General features: G+C 50.1%; 1 protein-coding gene across 1 annotated transcript in view; it reads right to left on the minus strand.

The window, feature by feature from the left end:
* The window catches only part of HSF2 (heat shock transcription factor 2), a 54,803-nt gene extending 31,550 nt beyond the window's left edge, over window positions 1–23,253 (minus strand). The window contains exons 1-2 of the mRNA XM_038770133.1: window positions 23,080–23,253; window positions 233–341 (exon numbers count right to left, since the gene is read on the minus strand). Coding sequence (XP_038626061.1) covers window positions 233–341; window positions 23,080–23,172 — 202 coding nt within the window. The 5' untranslated portion in view covers window positions 23,173–23,253. The remainder of the gene's footprint in view (window positions 1–232; window positions 342–23,079) is intronic.
* Between the last annotated feature and the right edge of the window lie 281 nt (window positions 23,254–23,534).

Genomic DNA, 23,534 nt, shown 5'->3' on the forward strand with positions numbered 1-23,534 from the left:
AGTAAGCGCTTAATAAATGCCATCATCATCATTATTATTATTATAACCCATGACCTTCTCACTCCTCAGGCTCAGGCTCTAGCTGCCGTTACACGATGCCTCCGTTACTTCTCCAAGGGGAGATTCCCATTTTAGGGCACAGCGCTCCGCACACGGTAAGCGCTCAATAAATACCACTGAATGAATTTCAGGACGCTCGAGACGCTCGGCCGGCGGGTCGGTCTAGACTTACACATGTTCAGCTGCCTCACAAAGCTCGCCATGTTGTTGTGCTTGAAGTACTTGGGCAAGATTTCTTTTGCAAACCGCTGTTCGTCCAACACCAGGAAACTCTGGCCATTCTGAAATAGAAAGCGAAACATCGGTTAACCGACCAGGCTCACGGAGAAGCGGCGTGGCCCAGTGGAAAGAGCCCGGGCTTTGGAGTCAGTGGTCACGGGTTCAAATCCCGGCTCCGCCAACTGTCAGCTGTGTGTTTTTGGGCAAGTCATTTCACTTCTCTGGGCCTCAGTTCCCTCATCTGGAAAATGGGGATTGACTGTGAGCCCCCCGTGGGACAACCTGATCACCTTGTATCTCCCCCAGCGATTAGAACGGTGCTTGGCACATAGTAAGCGCTTAATAAATGCCAGTACTATTATTGTTATCATCATCATCAATCATATTTATTGAGCGCTTACTATGTGCAGAACACTGTACTAAGAGCTTGGGAAGTACAAATTGGCAACATATAGAGACAGTCCCTACCCAACAGTGGGCTCACAGTCCAAAACGGGGAGATTATTACTATTATTATTATAGTGGGCTCCGATCTGACTTAATTAGCTCGGGACCTTGGCCCCGGGGCACTTGCTCACCCTACTGGATGCCTAAATTCCTGGTTAGGGATGGACCATCCAATGCCCTCCTTCAAATAAAATAAAAAAAAAATAATCCAGCTCAACGGGGAGGATGACTAGTATATTTATGTATTTTAGTATATATATTAGAGAAGCAGCGTGGCTCAGTGGAAAGAGCCCGGGCTTTGGAGTCAGAGGTCAGGGGTTCGAATCCCGGCCCCGCCAACTGTCAGCTGTGTGACTTTGGGCAAGTCACTTCACTTCTGTGGGCCTCAGTTCCCTCCTCTGTGAAATGGGGATTAAGACTGTGAGCCCACTGTGGGACAACTTTACCACCTTGTAACCTCCCCGGCGCTTAGAACGTGCTTTGCACACAGTAAGCGCTTAATAAATGCCATTATTATTATTATATTTGGGGCATGAGTCGAGTGTGGGAGTGAAAGAAAAGGTACGAGGGGGTTAAACTGGATTTTGAGTCCTGCTGCAGGGCGCTCCTCCCTGGCTCTGGATTCCTCCTTCCCTTTTCTCAATCAATCAATCAATCGTATTTATTGAGCGCTTACTGTGTGCAGAGCACTGTACTAAGCGCTTGGGAAGTACAAGTTGGCAACATATAGAGACAGTCCCTACCCAACAGTGGGCTCACAGTCTCCATCCTTCCTCCCTTCCCCTCTCCTTCCCCCGAAACAAGGGTTTCCCATTTCCCTTTAGCCAGCCCTCCCTCCCCCACCCACCCTGCCGCTCACTTTTCTGGCCCTTAGGTCTCATCATCATCATCATCCATCGTATTTATTGAGCGCTTCCTGTGTGCAGAGCACTGTGCTCGTTGCCTGGGCTACGGCAGGCCATTTCCCGACCCTGACTTCGGGGACAGGGAAAATCCCGGTGGAATCAGACCAGCGCAACGAACGACGCACCATCCCGGCGGGCCCGGGGGATCGGAGGACCCGAGCTGTACACCCGATCTGCAACTCTGGGCAACTTAACTGCTCTGTGCCATCATTTTCCTCATCTGTAAAATGGGGATAAATACCTGCTCTCCCCGCTCGCCCTATACCGGGGGCCCCATGTGGGACCAGGCCTGTGTCTGACCTGATTTAGATTTAGACCTTTTAGACTGTGAGCGCACTGTTGGGTAGGGACTGTCTCTATGTGTTGCCAATTTGTACTTCCCAAGTGCTTAGTACAGTGCTATGCACATAGTAAGCGCTCAATAAATACGACTGATAGATTGATTGATTGATTGATTTTCTTGAATCTACTCCAGTGCCTTGGCACGTAGCAGGTGGTTGACAGAGACCACCATTATTATTATTATTTGGGCAGCTTCTCGGTTGATCCGTCCTCCGCTACGATACTATCCGAAGCCGTCTAGGATCGGCCTTAAAACTCGTGACTATGGAAAATTCCTCCACGTTAGGCCGTTGGCCCACGCTCCCTGCTTATCCCTTTTGGGAGCCGGTAGGGCCTGGGGTTGAGGCGAGGAGGAAGGCCTAGATTGGGAGCTCAGTTCTCCACCCGGCCCCCCAAAGAGAAGGCATTATTCCCTCAGGCTTCTGAGCCCTGACTCCATCAGCGGGGGAAGCATCCAGCGGGGGAATTTAATATTTATCGAGCACTTACAATGTGCAGAGCACTGTGCTAAGCGCTTGAGTGTACAATACAGGGAGAAGCAGCGTGGCTCAGTGGAAAGAGCACGGACTTTGGAGTCAGAGGTCATGGGTTCGAATCCTCGCTCTGCCACTTGTCAGCTGGGTGACTTTGGGCAAGTCACTTCACTTCTCTGGGCCTCAGTTACCTCATCTGGAAAATGGATATGAAGACTGTGAGCCCCCTGTGGGACAACCTGATCACCTTGTATACCCCCGGCTCTTAGAACAGTGGCTTGCACATAGTAAGCGCTTAATAAATGCCATTAAAAAAAGAAAAAAGAGCACGGGATTGGGAGGCAGGGGCTGTGAGTTCTAATCCCGGCTCCGCCACTTGGGCAAGTCACTTCACTTCTCTGTGCCTCAGTTCCCTCATCTGTAAAATGGGGTTTAAAACTGTGAGCCCCATGTGGGACAATCTGATTACCCTGTACCTACCCCAGTGCTTAGAACAGTGCTTGGCACACAGTAAGCGTTTAACAAATACCATCACTATTATTAATACAGCAGAATTAGCAGACGTGTTTCCTACCCATAAGGAGCTTACAGTCTAGACGGGGAGACAGACATTAATACGGAGACAGAGCGTGCCACGGTGGATAGAGCACAGGCCTGGGAGCTGGAAGATCACGGCTTCGAATCCCGGCTTGTCTGCAGTGCAACTTTGGACAAGTCACTTCACTTCTCCGGGCCTCAGTTCCCTCATCTGCAAAATGGGGATTAAGGCTGTCAGCCACACTTACGACGGGGACTGCGTCCAACCAGATTTGCTTGGGTTCACCCCAGCCGTTGGTACGGCGCCTGGCACATAGTAAGCGCTTAACAAATACCATCATTATTATTATTATTATAAGGGAGAAGCCCCAGGGACAAGCCTCCAACCGAAAGAGAAGGCATTATGCCCTCAGACTTCTGAGCCCTGACTCATTCATTCATTCACTCAATCGTATTTAGTGAGCGCTTACTGTGTGCTCAGCACTGTACTAAGTGCTTGGAAAGTACAATTCGGCAACAGAGAGAGACAATCCCTACCCAACAACGGGCTTCCAGTCTAGAAGGGGAAGCATCCGGAGGCAGGAAGGCTTTCATTTGACTACCGATCAACGGTATTGATTGGCTTCTTCAAAAGGATGTTCACGGCCAGCTCCCTCACTCTAGCGCTACGCTTATTTTGGCAAATCTAGACTGTGAGCCCGTTGCTGGGTAGGGACCGTCTCTATATGTTACCGACTTGCACTTCCCAAGCGCTTAGTACAGTGCTCTGCACACAGTAAGCGCTCAAGAAATACGACTGAATGAATGAATCAATCCATCCAAGGTATTTACTGACCGCTTCTGTGCGGAACACCGAGCGCAACGGAGTTGGCAGCCACGTCTCCCTGATGGCAACGAGCTTTCTCCGGTCTGGAGGGGGAGATGGATGTTAAGAGAAATAACTTACAATGTGTAATTTAAAGGTATGTACGTTAAGCGTTGCGGGGTGATTATCAAACACCCAAAGGGTGCAGATCCGGGCGCGAAGGCGATGCGGGAGGGAGAGCGAGCCGGGGAAAAGAGGGCTCTGTCAGGGAAGGCCGCGGCGCGGAGGGAGCGGGGATGGGATTCCAGCCCTGCCGGGCGGAGGGGAAGATGGGAAGAAAAGGCAGGAAGGACTACAGCCCATCTCAGGAAGCCACACTCCTCCCCACTTCACCAATCGATGGCATTTATTGAGACACTGTACTAAGCCCCGGGGCGAATACAAGCAAATCGGGTCCCACGGAGTCCCTGGGTTGGACAGAGTCCCCGTCCCGCGTGGGGCTCACAGTCTTAATCCGTTTTTTCAGATGAGGTAACTGTGGCCCAGAAAAGTGAAGTGGGTTGCCCAAGGTGACAGAGCGGACAAGTGGTGGAGCCCGGTTTAGAACCCGTGACCTTCTTCTAGACTGTGAGCCCACTGTTGGGTAGGGACCGTCTCTACATGTTGCCATCTTGGACTTCCCAAGTGCTTAGTACGGTGTTCTTGCACACAGTAAGTGCCCAATAAATACGACTGAATTGAATTCTGAGTCCCAGGCCTGTGCTCTATATGACAGGCAGCGTGGCTCAGTGGAAAGAGCCCGGGCTTGGGAGTCAGAGGTTACGGGTTCAAATCCCAGCTCCGCCACTTGTCAGCTGTGGGACTTTGGGCCAGTCACTTCACGTCTCTGGGCCTCAGTTCCCTCATCTGTAGAACGGGGATGAGGACTGTGAGCCCCTGTGGGACAACCTGATCACCTTGTAACCTCCCCAGCGCTTAGAACAGTGCTTTGCACATAGTAAGCGCTCAATAAATACGATTGATGATGATGATGAGTAAGCGCTTAATAAACGCCATCATCATCATTATTATTAATTATTATTATGTTGCCAATTTGTACTTCCCAAGCACTTAGTACAGTGCTCTGCACATAGTAAGCGCTCAATAAATACGACTGATGATGATGATGATGAGTAAGCGCTTAATAAACGCCATCATCATCATTATTATTATACATCAAGTGCTGTAGGGCAACAAACGTCACGGGGTCACGAGAGGCAACGTGAGGATTACGGCTGTTTACTAAACGAGGACTGTTTAATTTTCCACTCCCCTCCTTCCTTCTTCCCGATCTATTCCGGTCACAGAGTCCCACGCACGCACGCGCAAACCGGCAAGGGCTGCAACCTGGAGAATTTAAGCTGCCTTTCTTCTACTTCTGGAATCTGATGCCTCGAACACCCCCCCCAGATAGATGCCTTGCCTCTTTCTCTGATTATCCACGGACAACAATGAGTCAAGGAACTGGGAATGGGGTGGCTATTCCGGGACCAGCGACTGTTAGGATGTCTGTTTGGAGGGAGCCAAGAGACAGTTTAGAGTGGCCCCGTGTGCTGTAGTCGACTCCTAGCAGGAACTTGCCCCAACACTTTCATCATCATCATCATCAATCGTATTTATTGAGCGCTTACTGTGTGCAGAGCACTGTACTAAGCGCTTGGGAAGTACAAATTGGCAACATATAGAGACCGTCCCTACCCAACAGTGGGCTCACAGTCCTTCAAATGTGTTTGAGTGCTTCCTGAGAAGCTGCGTGGCTCAGTGGAAAGAGCCGGGGCTTGGGAGTCAGAGGTCATGGGTTCAAATCCCGGCTCCGCCAACTGTCACCTGTGTGACTTTGGGCGAGTCACTTCACTTCTCTGTGCCCCAGTTACCTCATCTGTAAAACGGGGATGAAGAATGTGAGCCCCACATGGGACAACCTGATCACCTTGTATCCTCCCCGGCGCTTAGAACAGTGCTTTGCACATAGTAAGCGCTTTAACAAATGCCACCCTTATTATTAAATGCATTAATTATTATTACTGTGTGCACAGCACTGTACCACAAGCTTGGGAGAGTAAAATACAACGATAATCAGTGACATTCCCCGCCCACAACAAGTTTACACTCTAGGCTGCAGGGTGTGGTGGGGTGAGCAGGAGGGAGAGGGATGGACATCAATATAAATGGATACAATTACAGCTATGTAAATAAGTGCTGTGGGGCGGGGGAATCAATCAATCGTATTTATTGAGCGCTTTCTGTGTGCAGAGCACTGTACTAAGCGCTTGGGAAGTACAAGTTGGCAACATATAGAGATGGTCCCTACCCACCAGTGGGCTCACAGTCTAAAAGAACAAAGGAAGAACAAAGGAAGCAAGTCAGGGCAATGCAGAAGGGACTAGGAGAGGAGGGACAGTGGGGCTTAGTCTGGGAAGGCTTCTTGGAGGAGACGGGCCTTCAGTAAGGCTTTGAAGGGGGGTGGGGAGACTGAGGAGACCCGGGTTTTAATCCTGGCTGTGTGACCCTGGACAATTCCTCTGTGCCTTGGTTTCCTCGTTTTTAAAATGGAGATTAAATCCTCCCCGCCCCAGACTCTGAGTCCCCTGTGGAATGGGCAGAATAGTACTAACAATAATAATTATTATGGCATTTGTTAAGCGCTTACTGGAATGCCCTCCCTCCGCCCATCCACCAAGCTAGCTCTCTTCCCCCCTTCAAAGCCCTACTGAAAACACACCACCTCCGGGAGGCCTTCCCACACTCAGCCCCCTCTTTTCCTCTGCTCCTCCTCCCCTCCCCATCGCCCCCGACCCGCCGTACCCCCTTCCCCACCCCACAGCACTTGTGTATATTTGTACATATTTATTACCCTTATTTTTTTAATGGTGCGTATATAGCCATAACGCTATTTATTCTGGCGGTTCTGACACCTATCTACTTTTTATTTTGTTATCTGCCTCCCCCTTCTAGACTGTGAGCCCGTTGAAGCCACCAGGCCCTGCTGCTTCCCAAAGAACGAGGGCCTGGAGTTCGGAGAACTGGGTTCTAATCCAGGCTGTGTGACCTTGGGCAGGTCGCTTAACTTTTCTGTGCTTCAGTGACCTCATCTGTAAAATGGGGATTCAATAACTGTGAGCCCATTGTTGGGTACGGCTTGTCTCTCTTTGTTGCTGAATCGTACTTTCTGAGCGCTTAGCACAGTGCTCTGCATACAGTAAGTGCTCAATAAATACGAGAATGAATGAATAGGGACCGTCTCTACATGTTGCCGATTTGTACTTCCCAAGTGCTTAAGACAGTGCTCTGCACACAGTAAGCGCTCAAGAAATACGACTGAATGAATGAATAGGGACCGTCTCTATACGTTGCCAATTTGTACTTCCCAAGTGCTTAGTACACTGCTCTGCCCACAGTAAGCGCTCAAGAAATACGACTGAATGAATGAATAGGGACCGTCTCTATACGTTGACGATTTGTACTTCCCAAGCGCTTAAGACAGTGCTCTGCACACAGTATGCGCTCAATAAATACGATTGAATGAATGAATAGGGACAGTCTCTATACGTTGCCGATTTGTACTTCCCAAGTGCTTAGTACACTGCTCTGCCCACAGTAAGCGCTCAAGAAATACGACTGAATGAATGAATAGGGACCGTCTCTATACGTTGCCGATTTGTACTTCCCAAGCGCTTAAGACAGTGCTCTGCACACAGTATGCGCTCAATAAATACGATTGAATGAATGAATAGGGACCGTCTCTATACGTTGCCGATTTGTACTTCCCAAGTGCTTAGTACACTGCTCTGCCCACAGTAAGCGCTCAAGAAATACGACTGAATGAATGAATAGGGACCGTCTCTATACGTTGACGATTTGTACTTCCCAAGCGCTTAAGACAGTGCTCTGCACACAGTATGCGCTCAATAAATACGATTGAATGAATGAATAGGGACCGTCTCTATACGTTGCCGATTTGTACTTTCCAAGTGCTTAGTACACTGCTCTGCCCACAGTAAGCGCTCAAGAAATACGACTGAATGAATGAATAGGGACCGTCTCTATACGTTGACGATTTGTACTTCCCAAGCGCTTAAGACAGTGCTCTGCACACAGTATGCGCTCAATAAATACGATTGAATGAATGAATAGGGACCGTCTCTATACGTTGCCAATTTGTACTTCCCAAGTGCTTAAGACAGTGCTCTGCCCACAGTAAGCGCTCAAGAAATACGACTGAATGAATGAATAGGGACCGTCTCTATACGATTTGTACTTCCCAAGCGCTTAAGACAGTGCTCTGCACACAGTATGCGCTCAATAAATACGATTGAATGAATGAATAGGGACCGTCTCTATACGTTGCCGATTTGTACTTCCCAAGTGCTTAAGACAGTGCTCTGCCCACAGTAAGCGCTCAATAAATACGACTGAATGAATGAATAGGGACCGTCTCTATACGTTGCCGATTTGTACTTCCCAAGTGCTTAAGACAGTGCTCTGCACACAGTAAGCGCTCAATAAATACGACTGAATGAATGAATATATGCCAGGTACTCTTCTAAGCACCGAGGTGGATAAAAGATAGTACAGTACGCACTCGATAAATACCACTGATTGATTGACAGGGGCTGTGTCCAATCTGACTGTCCTGAACGCGCCACGCAATAAGCTCTGAACCAGCAGTGTGGCCTAGTGAGTAGAGCACGGGCCTGGGAATCAGAAGGACCTGGGTTCGAATCCCGGCTCCTCCACTTGTCTGCTGTGTGACCTCGAGCAAGTCACTTCACCTCTCTGTACCTCAGTTCCCTGATCTGTAAAATGCGGGACATGGACCGTGTCCAACCTGATGATCTTGTATCTGCCTCAGTGCTTAGTATCCTGCCTGGCACCTAATAAGTACTTAGAAAAAAAAAATTACCAAAATTATTACTTTTGGGATGAGTAGCTTGGCCTCCTGGACCACGGGCTTGGGAGTCAGAGGACCTCCCCCCCCCCCCCCCCCCCCCACTTGTCTATTAGAACAGTGCTCTGCACATAGTAAGCGCTTAACAAATGCCATTATTATTTGAGAAGCAGCGTGGCTCAGTGGAAAAGGTACTCTCTGTGCCTCAGTTACTTCATCTGTAAAATGGGGATTGACTGTGAGCCCCCCTTGGGATAACCTGATCAACTTGCAACCTCCCCAGCACTTAGAACAGTGCTTTGCACACAGTAAGAGCTTAATAAATGCCATTATTATTATTATTATTATTATTTGGAGTCACTGGTCATGGGTTCAAATCCCGGCTCCACCAATTTTCAGCTGCGTGACTTTGGGCAAATCACTTCACTTTTCTGGGCCTCAGTTACCTCATCTGTAAAACGGGGATTGACTATGAGCCCCCCGTGGGACAACCTGATCACCTTGTAACCTCCCCAGTGCTTAGAACAGTGCCTTGCACATAGTAAGCGCTTAATTAATGCCATTATTATTATTATTATTATTTGGAGTCACTGGTCATGGGTTCAAATTCCGGCTCCGCCAATTGTCAGCTGCGTGACTTTGGGCAAGTCACTTCTCTGCGCCTCAGTTCCCTCATCTGTAAAATGGGGATTGACGATGAGCCCCCCGTGGGACAACCTGATCACCTTGTAACCTCCTCAGCGCTTAGAACAGTGCTTTGCACGTAGTAAGCGCTTAATGAATGCCATCATTATTATTATTGTTTGACCTGGGGCAAGTCACTTCACTTCTCTGTGCCTCAGCTACCCCATTTGTAAAATGGGGATTAGAACTGTGAGCCCCATGTAGGACATGGACTGGGTCCACTCCGACTAGCTTGTATCGACCCCAACGCTTAATACAGTGCCTGGTACCTAGTAAGTGCTTAAATCATTAAAAAAAAAAAAAGTACGTGAAGTCACTCTCTCCCCTCCTGCCCCACTTTATCACCTTAGAATAGTTCCCCAACATTTCCGACTTCCCCTGTGGCAAACAAGGCCCTTCGATGAGCGTTTATGCATTCCACACCACCCGACACCCTCACTCCCGACAGTCAATCAATCAATCAATCGTATTTATTGAGCGCTTACAGTGTGCAGAGCACTGTACTAAGCGCTTGGGAAGTACAAGTTGGCAACATATAGAGACGGTCCCGACCCAACAGCGGGCTCACAGTCTAAAAGACAGTCCTGCTACTGTTGAGGGCAGTGAGTTTGTTCTGTTGCTCTCTCCCAAGCGCTTAGTACAGCGCTCTGCGCACGGCGAGCGCTCAAATGCAACGGGACTGACCCCAAGGTGCGGTCCCCTCGGGCCTCCGACCCTGACTCGGCCACCTCTCTCCCCGGCAAGATGGGCAGGAGTCACTGTGGGCAGTGAATGTGTCTGCTTATTGTTGTATTTTAATAATAATAATAATAATAATGGTATTTGTTAAGCGCTTACTATGTGCAAAGCACTGTTCTAAGCGCTGAGGGATACAGGGTGATGACATTGTCCCACGTGGGGCTCACAGTTTTAATCCCCATTTTACAGATGAGGTAACTGAGGCCCAGAGAAGTTAAGTGGCTTGCCCAAGGTCACACAGCTGACAAGTGGTGGAGCCGGGATTCGAACCCACGACCCGACTCCCAAGCCCAGGCTCTTTCCACTGAGTCACGCTGCTTCTCTACTCTCCCAGGCGCTTAGTACAGAGCCCTGCACCCAGTAAACGCTCACTAAACACGACTGAACGAACGCCCAATGCTCTCCTGGGGGGAGGATAATCCCCCAACGCTGCTTTGAAACTTCTGCTGCCGGTGTCCACGGCTCCAGGGGCATTGATTCATTATTATTATTATTATTATTATTATTATTATTATTATTATTGCATTTGTTAAGCGCTTACTATGTGCAAAGCACTGTTCTAAGCGCTGGGGAGGTTACAAGGTGATCAAGTTGTCCCACGGGGGGCTCACAGTCTTCATCCCCATTTTCCAGACGAGGCAACTGAGGCCCGGAGAAGTGAAGCGACTTGCCCAGAGTCCCACAGCTGACAAGTGGCGGAGCCGGGATTTGAACCCACGACCTCAGACTCCCAAGCCCGGGCTCTTTCCACTGAGCCACGGGGTGAGGACTGTGAAGCCCCCCGTGGGACAACCCGACCACCTTAATAATGATGATGGCATTTATTAAGCGCTGACTACGTGCAAAGCACTGTTCTAAGCGCTGGGGAGGCTCCAGAGGGACCAGGTTGCCCCACGGGGGGCTCGCAGTCAATCCCCGTTGTACAGATGAGGGAACTGAGGCCCAGAGGAGTGAAGTGGCTTGCCCAGAGTCACCCAGCTGACAGTTGGCGGAGCCGGGATTTGAACCCACGACCTCTGACGCCAAAGCCCGGGCTCTTTCCACTGAGCCACCCTGCTTCTCTCTCATCTCTCCCGCCGCCCGCGGCGTCCTCCCCATCACAGGTGACCTCCCAAAGGGCAACGGACGCTTCCCCCAACACACGGGCACTTGGCAACGGCGCGGCGAGTCACTTTACGTATTTCACACCGGCTGTCCATCCGGCACCACAAACTGCCAGGGGGAAAGATTCCAGAATGCGCACACCACCATCTATTTTGGGGATGGAAAATATAAACTCAAAGATATTTTTAAAAGGCCCGCAGGCTTTTGTTCTTCTAGGCCTAAATCATCATCAATCGTATTTATTGAGCGCTTACTGTGTGCAGAGCACTGGACTAAGCGCTTGGGAAGTACAAATTGGCAACATATAGAGGCGGTCCCTACCCAACAGTGGGCTCGCAGTCTAAAAGGGGGAGACAGAGAACAAAACCAAACATACTGACAAAATAAAATAGAATAGATATGTACAAATAAAATAAATAAATAAAGAGTAATAAATATGTACAAACATATATACATATATACAGGTGCTGTGGGGAAGGGAAGGAGGTAAGATGGGGGGATGGAGAGGGGGACGAGGGGGAGGGGGGAGTAAATGACTTGGACACCGGCCTTTGTAAAAAATATAAACGGGAAGCGGGCCTAAGAGTCCGAAGGACCCGGGTTCTAATCCCGCCTCTGCCAACTGCTTGCTGCGCGTGACCTTGGGCAAGTCACTTCACTTCTCTGGGCCTGATTCCTCAACTATTAAATGGGGATACCGGTTCCCCCTCCTACTTCAGACTGTGAGCCCAGCACGGGACAGGGGCTACATCCAACATCAATCAATCAATCAATCGTATTTATTTAGCGCTTACTGTGTGCACAGCACTGTACTGAGCGCTTGGGAAGTACAAGTTGGCAACATATAGACACGGTCCCTACCCAACAGTGGGCTCACGGTCTAAAAGACATAATTAATTTGCACCTGCCTCGGCGCTTAGAAGGGTGTTTGACGCATCGTAAGCACTTAAATACCATATTTTTTAAAAAAGGTAAAAATTAAAGTGCAGCAGATCATGATCCCCCAATGCTCGGGAACACCCTGAGGGCGGACTTGCAATTTTTGCGGCTCTTTTTGACACACTCTGCACAAACTTTACCTTAAGAACCTTCTGTTTACCGAACTGGTCCTCCGTTCTGTCTGAAATATTCCCAGACAACGGAAGACCATCAAACAAAGCCGGGACCCTAAGGCACGGAAGCAATCATTCCTAAATAATAGATTTCGGCTTTTCCACTGCCCCTCCCCACTGGGAAATTTCTGACGGAGCTACTTGTGGATTTGGGCTCTTTGGATAAGCGCAGATGGCAATGGACTCAACGATGCCAAAGAGGACCAACTCTGCTTTCCAAACCCTAAAGAGACAGCTGCGGCCTAAAGATACAGAATTCTTCTGGCCTGCTGTGTGACTTCGGGCCAGTCGCAACCTCTCTGGGCCTCAGATTCCTCACCTGCCCAAAACGGGGGAATAAAATGGGAACTCTACCCATTTAAACTGTCACTGTGAACAGTATTAAAGTAGCAGCAACAGCTAGGGCTGATAGGCCTTCCCAGACTGAGCCCCCTCCTTTCCCTCCCCACAGCACCTGTATATATGTTTGTACACATTTATTACTCTACTTTACTTGTACATATTTAATCTATTTATTTTATTTGGTTAATATGTTTTGTTCTGCTGTCTGTCTCCCCCTTCTATCATCATTATCATCATCGATCGTATTTATTGAGCGCTTACTGTGTGCAGAGCACTGTACTAAGCGCTTGGGAAGTACAAGTTGGCAACATAGAGAGACGGTCCCTACCCAGCAGTGGGCTCACGGTCTAAAAGGGGGAGACAGAGAACAAAACCAAACATACTAACAGAATAAAATAAATAGATATGTACAAGTAAAATAGAGTAACAAATATGTACAAACACATATACATATAAACAGGTGCTGTGGGGAAGGGAAGGAGGTAAGATGGGGGGATGGAGAGGGGGACGAGGGGGAGAGGAAGGAAGGGGCTCAGTCTGGGAAGGCCTCCTGGAGGAGGTGAGCTCTCAGTAGGGCCTTGAAGGGAGGCCCTACTTGCCCAAGTTGCCAACTTGGACTTCCCAAGCGCTTAGCACAGTGCTCTGCACACAGTAAGCACTCCCTTCATTCATTCATCCCATCGTACTTATTGAATCGTATCAATACAGAGGACTGAATGAATGAATGAAGGCACGCCCTCCGGCCCGTCGGGGAAACGATGGGGGAGGGTGAGGGCCTTCTAGACTGTGAGCTCGCTGTTGGGTAGGGACCGTCTCTCTATGTTGCCAACCTGGACTTCCCAAGCGTTTAGTACAGTGCTCTGCACACAGTAAGCGCTCGATAAATACGATTTAATGAATGAATACTTGCGGCCACCTCTGATTTCTCTCTTTGTTTGATCTCCTATATCCACACCTCCCTGCCTCCCTCTGCTCTGTTTGCTAGTTACCCAGGGGACTGGTCAACCCTGATTTCTTTTCCCCACCACGGCTGCCCGACTATCTTGGGCTGGCAGAGGGTGCCTCCTCCCTAAAGCTCAAGATCCCTTCCCGACCGGGATGATTCCCTGGATTCCCAGGGCTGCCAGCAAGTGACACTTGGGATCCGGGCGAGGGGGATTGTAGGGCCCGACGGGGCCGTGACGCGGCCCCAGGGGCAACGAGCCCACCCAGGTGGCCCTGCTGACCCCCTCTTCCCCTCCCCGGGCACCGAAGGCTTAGAGCGGCGGCCACCCGGGCCACCTTCCAGCCCGCCAGCCCATTCACTCATTCGTATTTATCGAGCGCTTACTGTGTGCGCAGCGCTGTACTGAGCGCTCGGAAACCTGCGCCACCGGCGGGGCCGTGAGAAGCGGCGTTGCCTAATGGGTAGAGCCCGGGCCTGGGAATCAAAGGGACACGGGTGCTCATCCCGGCTTCGCCACCTGCCAGCTGTGTGACCTTCTCCGGGCCTCAGTTCCCTCACCTGTAAAATGGGGACTGAGACCGTGATCCCCCCCGGGGACAGGGACTGCGTCCGGCCTGATTACCTTGTAATAATAATAATAATAATAATAATGATGATGATGATGGCATTTGTTAAGCGCTTACTACGTGCAAAGCACTGTTCTAAGCGCTGGGGGGATACAAGGTGATCGGGTTGTCCCCCGTGGGGCTCGACCGTCTTAATCCTCCTTTTCCAGATGAGGTCACTGAGGCTCAGAGAAGTCAAGTGGAGCAGAGGAGCAGCGTGGCTCAGTGGAGAAGAGCCCGGGCTTTGGAGTCCGAGGTCACGGGTTCGAATCCCAGCTCCGCCACATGTCTGCCGTGTGACCTTGGGCAAGTCACTTGACTTCTCTGAGCCTCACTTCCCTCGTCTGTAAAAATGGGGATTAAGACTGTGAGCCCCATGTGGGACAACGTGATCACCTTGTATCCACCCCCAGCGCTTAGAACAGTGCTCTGTACACAGTAAGTGCTTAACAAATGCCATTATTATTATTATTAAGTGGCTTGCCCAAGGTCAAACAGCCGGGATTCTAACCCGTGACCTCTGACTCCAAAGCCCGGGCTCTTTCCACTGAGCCACGCTGCTTCCCCGGCCCTTAGGACGGTGATTGACACATAGTAAGCGCTTAACAGATATCGTCACCGTCGCCCACCGATCACACCCGTCCACCCCTACAGCAGAAAAGCGCTTGTACCCACGAGACTTAGACTGTGAGCCCACTGTTGGGTAGGGACTGTCTCTAGACGTTGCCAATTTGTACTTCCCAAGCGCTTAGTACAGTGCTCTGCACATAGTAAGCGCTCAATAAATACGATTGACGATGATGATGATGGTTAGGGAGAGCGCTTGTTTGGGTAGGGAGGGTCCGGGACTGGAGTTGAGAGAGGTGATGGACTGGGGGAAGGCGGGGGGACTCTTCTCCCGACTGCCACTGGCCTACTGTTTGACCTCCAGAAAGCCACTCCACCTTTCTGGGCCTCGGTTCTCTTCCTCTGTACGAACAGACATAATCATCCAAATCTCTCTCTGGCACGATAGAATACGATAACCGATGAGAAAACGCTTAGTACAGTGCTCTGCACACAGTAAGCGCTCAATAAATACGATTGATGACGAGAAAGCGCTGCGGGAAGCCTCGTGGCATGGTGGCAGAAGGAGCCCCCGGCCGGAGAGTCGGAGGACCCGGGTTCTAATTCCGGCCCCTCCGCTTGTCTGCTGTGTGACCTGGGGCAACTCGCTTAATTCTCTCTGCCTCCGTTTCTGCATCTGTAAAATGGGGATTAAGACTGAGCCCCGTGGGGGACGCGCCGTGTAGTATGCATTTAACAAGCACCGCTAAAATAAAATGTAAAGCACGGGGCAGATCCAAAGTGGCATTACTGTGCCAAAATGAGCTCCCCAAGTGGGAAGCGCTTCCCAAAGCGCTCTACACACGGCAAGCGCTCAGTAAATACCACTGATGGATTATCGATGTAGCCCTTCCATGACGCACTCGAGCATCCCAGTCGCAGGAGAGGGTAGGGATTAGAACCGAATCATCCCACTAACCGGAATTTCCTGGAGGGCAGGGAATATGATTTCACGCTCCGTTCCAATGTACTCTCCCAGGTGCTCAGTACAGTGCCCTAGCACATGGTAGGCGCCCAACAAACACCAATTAAGAGGCAGAACGGTGTAGCGGAGAAAGCACAGGCGTGGGAGTTAGATCACCGGTTCTACCTCCGGCTCCACCACTTGTCTGTTGTGTGACCTTGGGCAAACGCCCTTATTTCTCACTGCCTCAGTTACCTCATCCGTAAAATGGGGGGAATCGAGACTGTGAGCCCCACGTGGGACGGGGAGCGTGTCCACCCCGGCGCTTGGTAGGGTGCCTGGCACATAGTCAGCGCTTATGGCTCAATGGAAAGAGCCCGGGCTTGGGAGTCGGAGGTCAAGGGTTCAAATCCCGGCTCCGCCACTTGTCAGCTGGGTGACTTTGGGCAAGTCACTCCACTTGTCGGTGCCTCAGTGTAAAATCTGTAAAATGGGGATTAAGACCGTGAGCCCCCCGTGGGGCAACCTGATCACCTTGTATCCTCCCCAGCGCTTAGAACAGCGCTTTGCACATAGTAAGGGCTTAACAAATGCCATCATTATTATTACTGTTAACAAACACCGTGATTATTATTAACAATAAACACCACCGATGACCGATCAGAACTAAACGCCCCCCTAGCCTGCCCCCTCGGAAAAGTAGTTTGCTCCGTGCCCTCTCTGAGGGCCAGAAGCGGGCGGGCACCTTCCTCCAGGCAGCCGGCCTGTAGTTAGAGAAGCAGCGTGGCTCATCGGAAAGAGCCCGGGCTCGGGAATCAGGGGTCACGGGTTCTCATCCTGGCTCCGCCACTTGTCTGCTGTGTGACCTTGGGCAAGTCACTTGACTTCTCTGAGCCTCAGTTCCCTCATCTGTAAAACGGGGATGACGACTGTGAGCCCTCCGTGGGACAACTTGGTTACCTTGTATCTTCCCCGGCGCTTGGAACAGCGTTTTGCACACAGTAAGCACTTAACAAATGCCATCATCATCATCATTATTATTATTCATGGACACTGTGAGCCAACCTAATCACCTTGTATCCCCCCCGGCGCTTACAACAGTGCTTTGCACATAGTAAGCGCTTAACAAATGCCATCATCTTCATTATTATTACTATTCTTCATGTAGACTGTGAGCCCCCCCATGAGGCAACCTAATCACCTTGTATCCCCCCCGGCGCTTAGAAAGTGCTTTGCACATAGTAAGCGCTTAACAAATGCCATTATTATTATTATTATTATTCACGTAGACTGAGCCCCCGTGAGACAACCTAATCACCTTGTATCCCCCCCAGCGCTTAGAACAGTGCGTTGCACATAGTAAGCGCTTAACAAATGCCATCATTATTATTATCATTATTCATGTAGACTGTGAGCCCCCCGTGAGACAACCTAAGCACCTTGTATCCCCCCCGGCACTTAGAACAGTGCTTTGCACATAGTAAGCACTTAACAAATGCCATCATTATTATTATCATTATTCATGTAGACTGTGAGCCTCCCGTGAGACAACCTAAGCACCTTGTATCCCCCCCTGCGCTTAGAACAGTGCTTTGCACATAGTAAGCGCTTAACAAATGCCATCATTATTATTATTATTCATGTAGACTGTGAGCCCCCTGTAAGGCAACCTAAGCACCTTGTATCCCCCCCGGCGCTTAGAACAGTGCTTTGCACATAGTAAGCGCTTAACAAATGCCATCATCATCATTATTATTATTATTCATGTAGACTGTGAGCCCCCCATGAGGCAACCTAATCACCTTGTATCCCCCCAGTGCTTAGAACAGTGCTTTGCACACAGTAAGCGCTTAACAAATGCCATCATCATCATCATAATTATTATTATTCATGTAGACTGTTGAGCCCCCCGTGAGGCAACCTAATCACCTTGTATCCCCCCAGCGCTTAGAACAGTGCTTTGTACATAGTAAGCGCTTAACAAATGCCATCATTATTATTATTATTATCATCATCATTATTCATGTAGACTGTAAGCCCCCCATGAGACAACCTAATCACCTTGTATCCCCCCCGGCGCTTAGAACAGTGCTTTGCACACAGTAAGTGCTTAACAAATGCCATCATCATTATTATTATTATTCATGTAGACTGTGATCCCCCCGTGAGGCAACCTAAGCACCTTGTATCCCCCCCCCCCGGCGCTTAGAACAGTGCTTTGCACATAGTAAGCGCTTAACAAATGCCATCATTATTATTATTATTCATGTAGACTGTGAGCCCATGAGGCAACCTAATCACCTTGTATCCCCACAGCGCTTAGAACAGTGCTTGGCACATAGTAAGCGCTTAACAAATGCCATCATTATTAATAATAATTATCATTGTAATTATTATATATAATATAATATATATATATAATGATAATAATAATCATTATTATTACTGTCCATGTGCACATCCTGTCCGACACCACGCTCTCCCAGGACCCGGGCCGCTAGACACCCGGCACCGCTACTCATCACCATGTTGGGGAGTGACTGTTTCCAGGAAGCAGAAGCAGAAAGCCAACCCGAGCTAACTGGGGCCCAAGGAGCCGCGCGTGGGGCTGCTTTTTCCTGTGCGAGGGGGGGGAAGAAAAAGAAAAATCTCAAGCGGCCGTGAGGCAGGAGCACGTGTCCGTCCGTCCAGCCGTCCGGCCTGGACCATCGGCGGCCCGCTTTAATCCCCTCCCGGGGGAGCGGAGTCACGGGCGAGGAGCCGCACGAGGCTGAGGCTTATTTTTAACTGCGTGTCCTCTCCCCCCCACCCCCAATCCGGCATTGGGCGCCTAGTACGGTGCTCTGCCCACGGTGAGCGCTCGGTAAATGAGCGCTGCGTGAGAAGCAGCGTGGCTCGGAGGAAAGGGCCCGGGCTTGGGAGTCGGAGGTCGTGGGTTCTCATCCCGGCTCCGCCACATGTCAGTTGTGTGACTTTGGGTGAGTCACTTCACTCCTCTGGGCCTCAGTTCCCTCATCTGTAAAATGGGGGTGAAGACTGGGAGCCCCCCGGGGGACAACCTGTTCACCCTGTATCTCCCCCAGCGCTTAGAACAGGGCTTGGCACATAGGAAGTGCTTAATACCATCATCATCATCATCAATCGTATTTATTGAGCGCTTACTGTGTGCACAGCACTGTACTAAGCGCTTGGGAAGTACAAGTTGGCAACACTTAGAGACAGTCCCTACCCAACAGTGGGCTCACAGTCTAAAAGGGGGAGACAGAGAACAAAACCAAACATACTAACAAAATAAAATAAATAGAATAGATACGTACAATCATCATCACCCAGCCCTCTTCGCCCCGCACCCTTTGGGACCCCGGACCCCCTCCCACCCCCCCCCACAAGGCCGTCCCCCCAGAGCCCCGTATTAAGTATTATTACTATGGTATTTATTAAGCGCTTACTCTGTGCCAAGCACTGTCCTAAGCGCTGGGATACACGGTAATGAGGTCGTCCCCCGGGGAAGCTCAGTTTTAATCCCCATTTTCCAGGATGAGGCAACTGAGGCCAGAGAATAATAATGATGGCATTTATTAAGCGCTTACTATGTGCCCAGCACTGTTCTGAGCACTGGGGGAGGTTACAAGGTGATCAGGTTGTCCCGCGGGGGGCTCACTGTCTGCATCCCCATTTTACAGATGAGGGAACTGAGGCCCAGAGAGTAATAATGATGGCATTTATTAAGCGCTTACTATGTGCCCAGCACTGTTCTAAGCACTGGTGAGGTGACAAGGTGATGAGGTTGTCCCAGGCGGGGCTCACAGTCTACATCCCCATTTTCCAGATGAGGTCACTGAGGCCCAGACTTGCCCAAGGTCACCCAGCAGACGAGTCGAGGAGCCGGGGGGAGCCCTTTGTGGAGCAGCGGCCGTCTCTACGTGTTGCCGACCTGTCCTTTCCAAGCGCTTAGTACAGTGCTCTGTGCTCATTCATTCATTCAATCGTATTGATTGAGCGCTTACTGTGTGCAGAGCTCAATAAATATGACTGACTGGCTGAATGACTGGAAGAAAAAATCCACGCTGCTTCTTCCCAAGTGTTCGGCGCGGCGCTCTGCACACAGTAGGTGCTCCATCGATACAACTGAATGGATGAGTGTGTATATATATATATATATACACACATATATATATATATATGTACACACTGTATATATGTATACATGTATGTACATATTTATTACTCTCCTTTACTTGTACATATTTACTATTCTACTTATTTTATTTTGTTAGTATGTTTTGTTTTGTTGTCTGTCTCCCCCTTCTAGATCATGAGCCCGCTGCTGGGTAGGGACCGCCTCTATCTGTTGCCGACTTGGACTTCCCAAGCGCTTGGTACAGTGCTCTGCACACAGTAAATGCTCAATAAATACGACTGAACGAATGAATGAATGTTGGGTGGGGACCGTCTCTGTATGTTGCCAGTTTGTACTTCCCAAGCGCTTAGTGCAGTGCTCTGCACATAGTAAGCGCTCAATAAATACGACTGAATAAATGAATGAATAAACGTTGGGTAGGGACCGTCTCTATCTGTTGCCGACTTGTACTTCCCAAGCGCTTAGTCCAGTGCTCTGCACACGGTAAGCGCTCCATAAATACGACTGAATGAATGAATGAATGTTGGGTAGGGACCGTCTTTATACGTTGCCAGCTTGTACAGTGCTCTGCTCACAGTAGCGCTCAATAAATATGATTGAATGAATGAATGCTAAGTAGGGACCGCCTCTATCTGTTGCCGACTTGGACTCTCCCAAGCGCTTAGTCCAGTGCTCTGCACACAGTGAGCACTCAATCAATACGATTGAATGAATGAATGAATTAATGTTGGGTAGGGGCTGTCTCTATACATTGCCAGCTTGGACTCTCCCAAGCGCTTACTCCAGTGCTCTGCACACAGCAATCGCTGGATAAATACGAGTGAATGAATGAATGAATAAGTACGATTGAACGAGTGAATGAATGAATGTTGGGTAGGGACCGCCTCAATCTGTTGCCGACTTGTCCTTCCCAAGCGCTCAGTCCAGTGCTCTGCACCCAGTAAGCGCTCAATAAATACGATTGAATGAATGAATGAATGTTGGGTAGGGAATAAATACGATTGAACGAATGAATAAATGTTGGGTAGGGACCGTCTCTATAAGTTGCCAGCTTGGACTCTCCCAAGCACTTAGTACAGTGCCCTGCACACAGTAAGTGCTCCATAAGTACGACTGAATGAATGAATGAATGAATGTTGGGTAGGGACCGCCTCTCTATGTTGCCAACTTGTCCTTCCCAAGTGCTTAGTCCAGCGCTCCGCACACAGTAAGCGCTCAATAAATACGACTGAATGAATGACTGACAATGTTGGGTAGGAACCTTCTCTGTAAGTTGCCAGCTTGGACTCTCCCAAGCGCTTAGTCCAGTGCTCTGCACACAGTAAGCGCTTGATAAATATGAATGAATAAGTATGATTGAATGAGTGAATGAATGAATGTTGGGTAGGGACCGCCTCAATCTGTTGCCGAATTGTCCTTCCCAAGCGCTTAGTACAGTGCCCTGCACACAGTAAGCGCTTAACAAATACGATTGAATGAATGATGGGTAGGGACCGCCTCGATCTGTTGCCGACCTGTCCTTCGCAAGCGCTCAGTACAGTGCCCTGCTCACAGTAAGCGCTCAATAAATACGACTGAATGAATGAATGAGTGAATGAATGAATGTTGGGTAGGGACCGTCTCTATACGTTGCCAGCCTGGACTCTCCCAAGCGCTTAGTCCAGTGCTCTGCACACAATAGTGCTCAGTCAATGCGACTGGATGAATGAATGACCGTCTCTATCTGTGGCCGACTTGTCCTTCCCAAGCGCTTAGTCCAGTGCTCTGCGCGCAGTAAGCGCTCCGTCAATACGACTGAACGGATGAATGAGTGAGTGAATGAATGAACGAACGAACGACCCCGTGACCTCTGACCCTCCAGAATGCCCCCGGGGCCTCCAGGACCGGACCCAGTCTATTCTATTCTATCTATTCTATTTATCTATTCTATTTATTTTATTTTGTTAGTACGTTTGCTTTTGTTCTCTGTCTCCCCCATTTACACTGTGAGCCCACTGTTGGGTAGGGACTGTCTCTAGATGTTGCCAACTTCTACTTCCCAAGCGCTTAGTACAGTGCTCTGCACATAGTAAGCGCTCAATAAATACGATTGATGATGACGACGATGACCCCAAGATGGGCCGGGGGGGGGGGGGGGGGGCGGAGGCCCACAGCCCAACCTCCCCCCGCGGGGCGTGTGCGTCTATTTATTTCATTTGTACCTATTTATTCTATTTATTTTATTTTGTTAATATGTTTTGTTGTCTGTCTCCCCCTTCAAGGCCGCGGGCCCGCCGTTGGGTAGGGGCCGTCTCTATCTGTTGCCAACTTGGACTTCCGAGCGCTTAGTACAGTGCTCTGCACACAGTAATTGCTCCCTAAATACGACTGACTGACTGACTTGCATTTATTTACCATTCAGTCAGTCGCATTTGGGGAGCGCTTACTGTGTGCAGAGCGTCTTGTTAATAGCATCATCGTCAACCGTATGTATTGATGATGCGCAGAGCACTGTACTAAGCGCTTGGGAAGTCCAAGTTGGCAACCCATAGAGACGGTCCCTACCCAACAGTGGGCTTCCAGTCTAAACGGGGGAGAGGGAGGACAAAACCAGACATACTAACAAAATAAAATAAATAGGATCGAGACGGTCCCTACCCAACAGTGGGCTTGCAGTCTAAATGGGGGAGACGGAGGACAAAACCAGACATGCTAACAAAATAAAATAAACAGGATCGATATGGACGAGTAAAATTAATAAATAAATAAATAGGGAATATGTTTTGTCTTGTCCTTCTCCCCCTTCTAGCCGGCGAGCCCGCTGTTGGGGAGGGGCCGCCTTGGCCTTCCCCAGCGCTCAGCCCAGTGCTCCGCACACGGTGGGCGCTCAGTACATAGAATATGTGTATATATATATATATGGTTGTACATATTTATTACTCTATTTATTTATTTATTTTACTTGTCCATATCTATCCTATTTATTTTATTTTGTTGGTATGTTTGGTTCTGTTCTCTGTCTCCCCCTTTTAGACCGTGAGCCCGCTGTTGGGGAGGGACTGTCTCTCTGTGTCGCCCACTTGTACTTCCCAAGCGCTCAGTACAGTGCTCTGCACGTAGTAAGCGCTCAATAAATACGATTGATGAGGACGATGATTGATTGATTAAATGACCCTGGGGGGGAGGGGGGGATGCGCGCGCACCTGGCTCCAGGTGATGAACTCGTTGGTGTGGGCCTCCTCCACCAGCGTCCACAGCTTGCTGAGGAAGGCCGGCACGGCGGAGCTCTGCTTCATCCTCACCGGACCGGACGGGACCGGACGAAACCGGACGGGACCGGACGGGACTGGACGCGACGCGACGCCCGGGCCGGAGGCTGAGGGACCGGCGGCGGAGGCGGCGGCGCAGGCCCCGGATCGCACACCGCGCACGCGCCGCGCTCACGCTCCGCTCCCCTCGCCGCAACACCCCGACCACGGCGCACGCGCGGAACGCCCCCTCCGCGCCGCTCTCCCACGGCGCAGGCGCGGCACGCCCCCCTCGCCTCCTCGCGCACCGCGCAGACGCCGCACGCCCGCTCCGCTCCCTCGCCGCAACACCACTGCGCACGCGCGAAACGCCCCCTCCGCTCCGCTCTCCCACGGCGCTGGCGCGGCAC

This window comes from Tachyglossus aculeatus, chromosome 2 (genome assembly GCF_015852505.1).
Source record: "Tachyglossus aculeatus isolate mTacAcu1 chromosome 2, mTacAcu1.pri, whole genome shotgun sequence".
NCBI classification, from domain to species: Eukaryota; Metazoa; Chordata; class Mammalia; order Monotremata; family Tachyglossidae; genus Tachyglossus; species Tachyglossus aculeatus.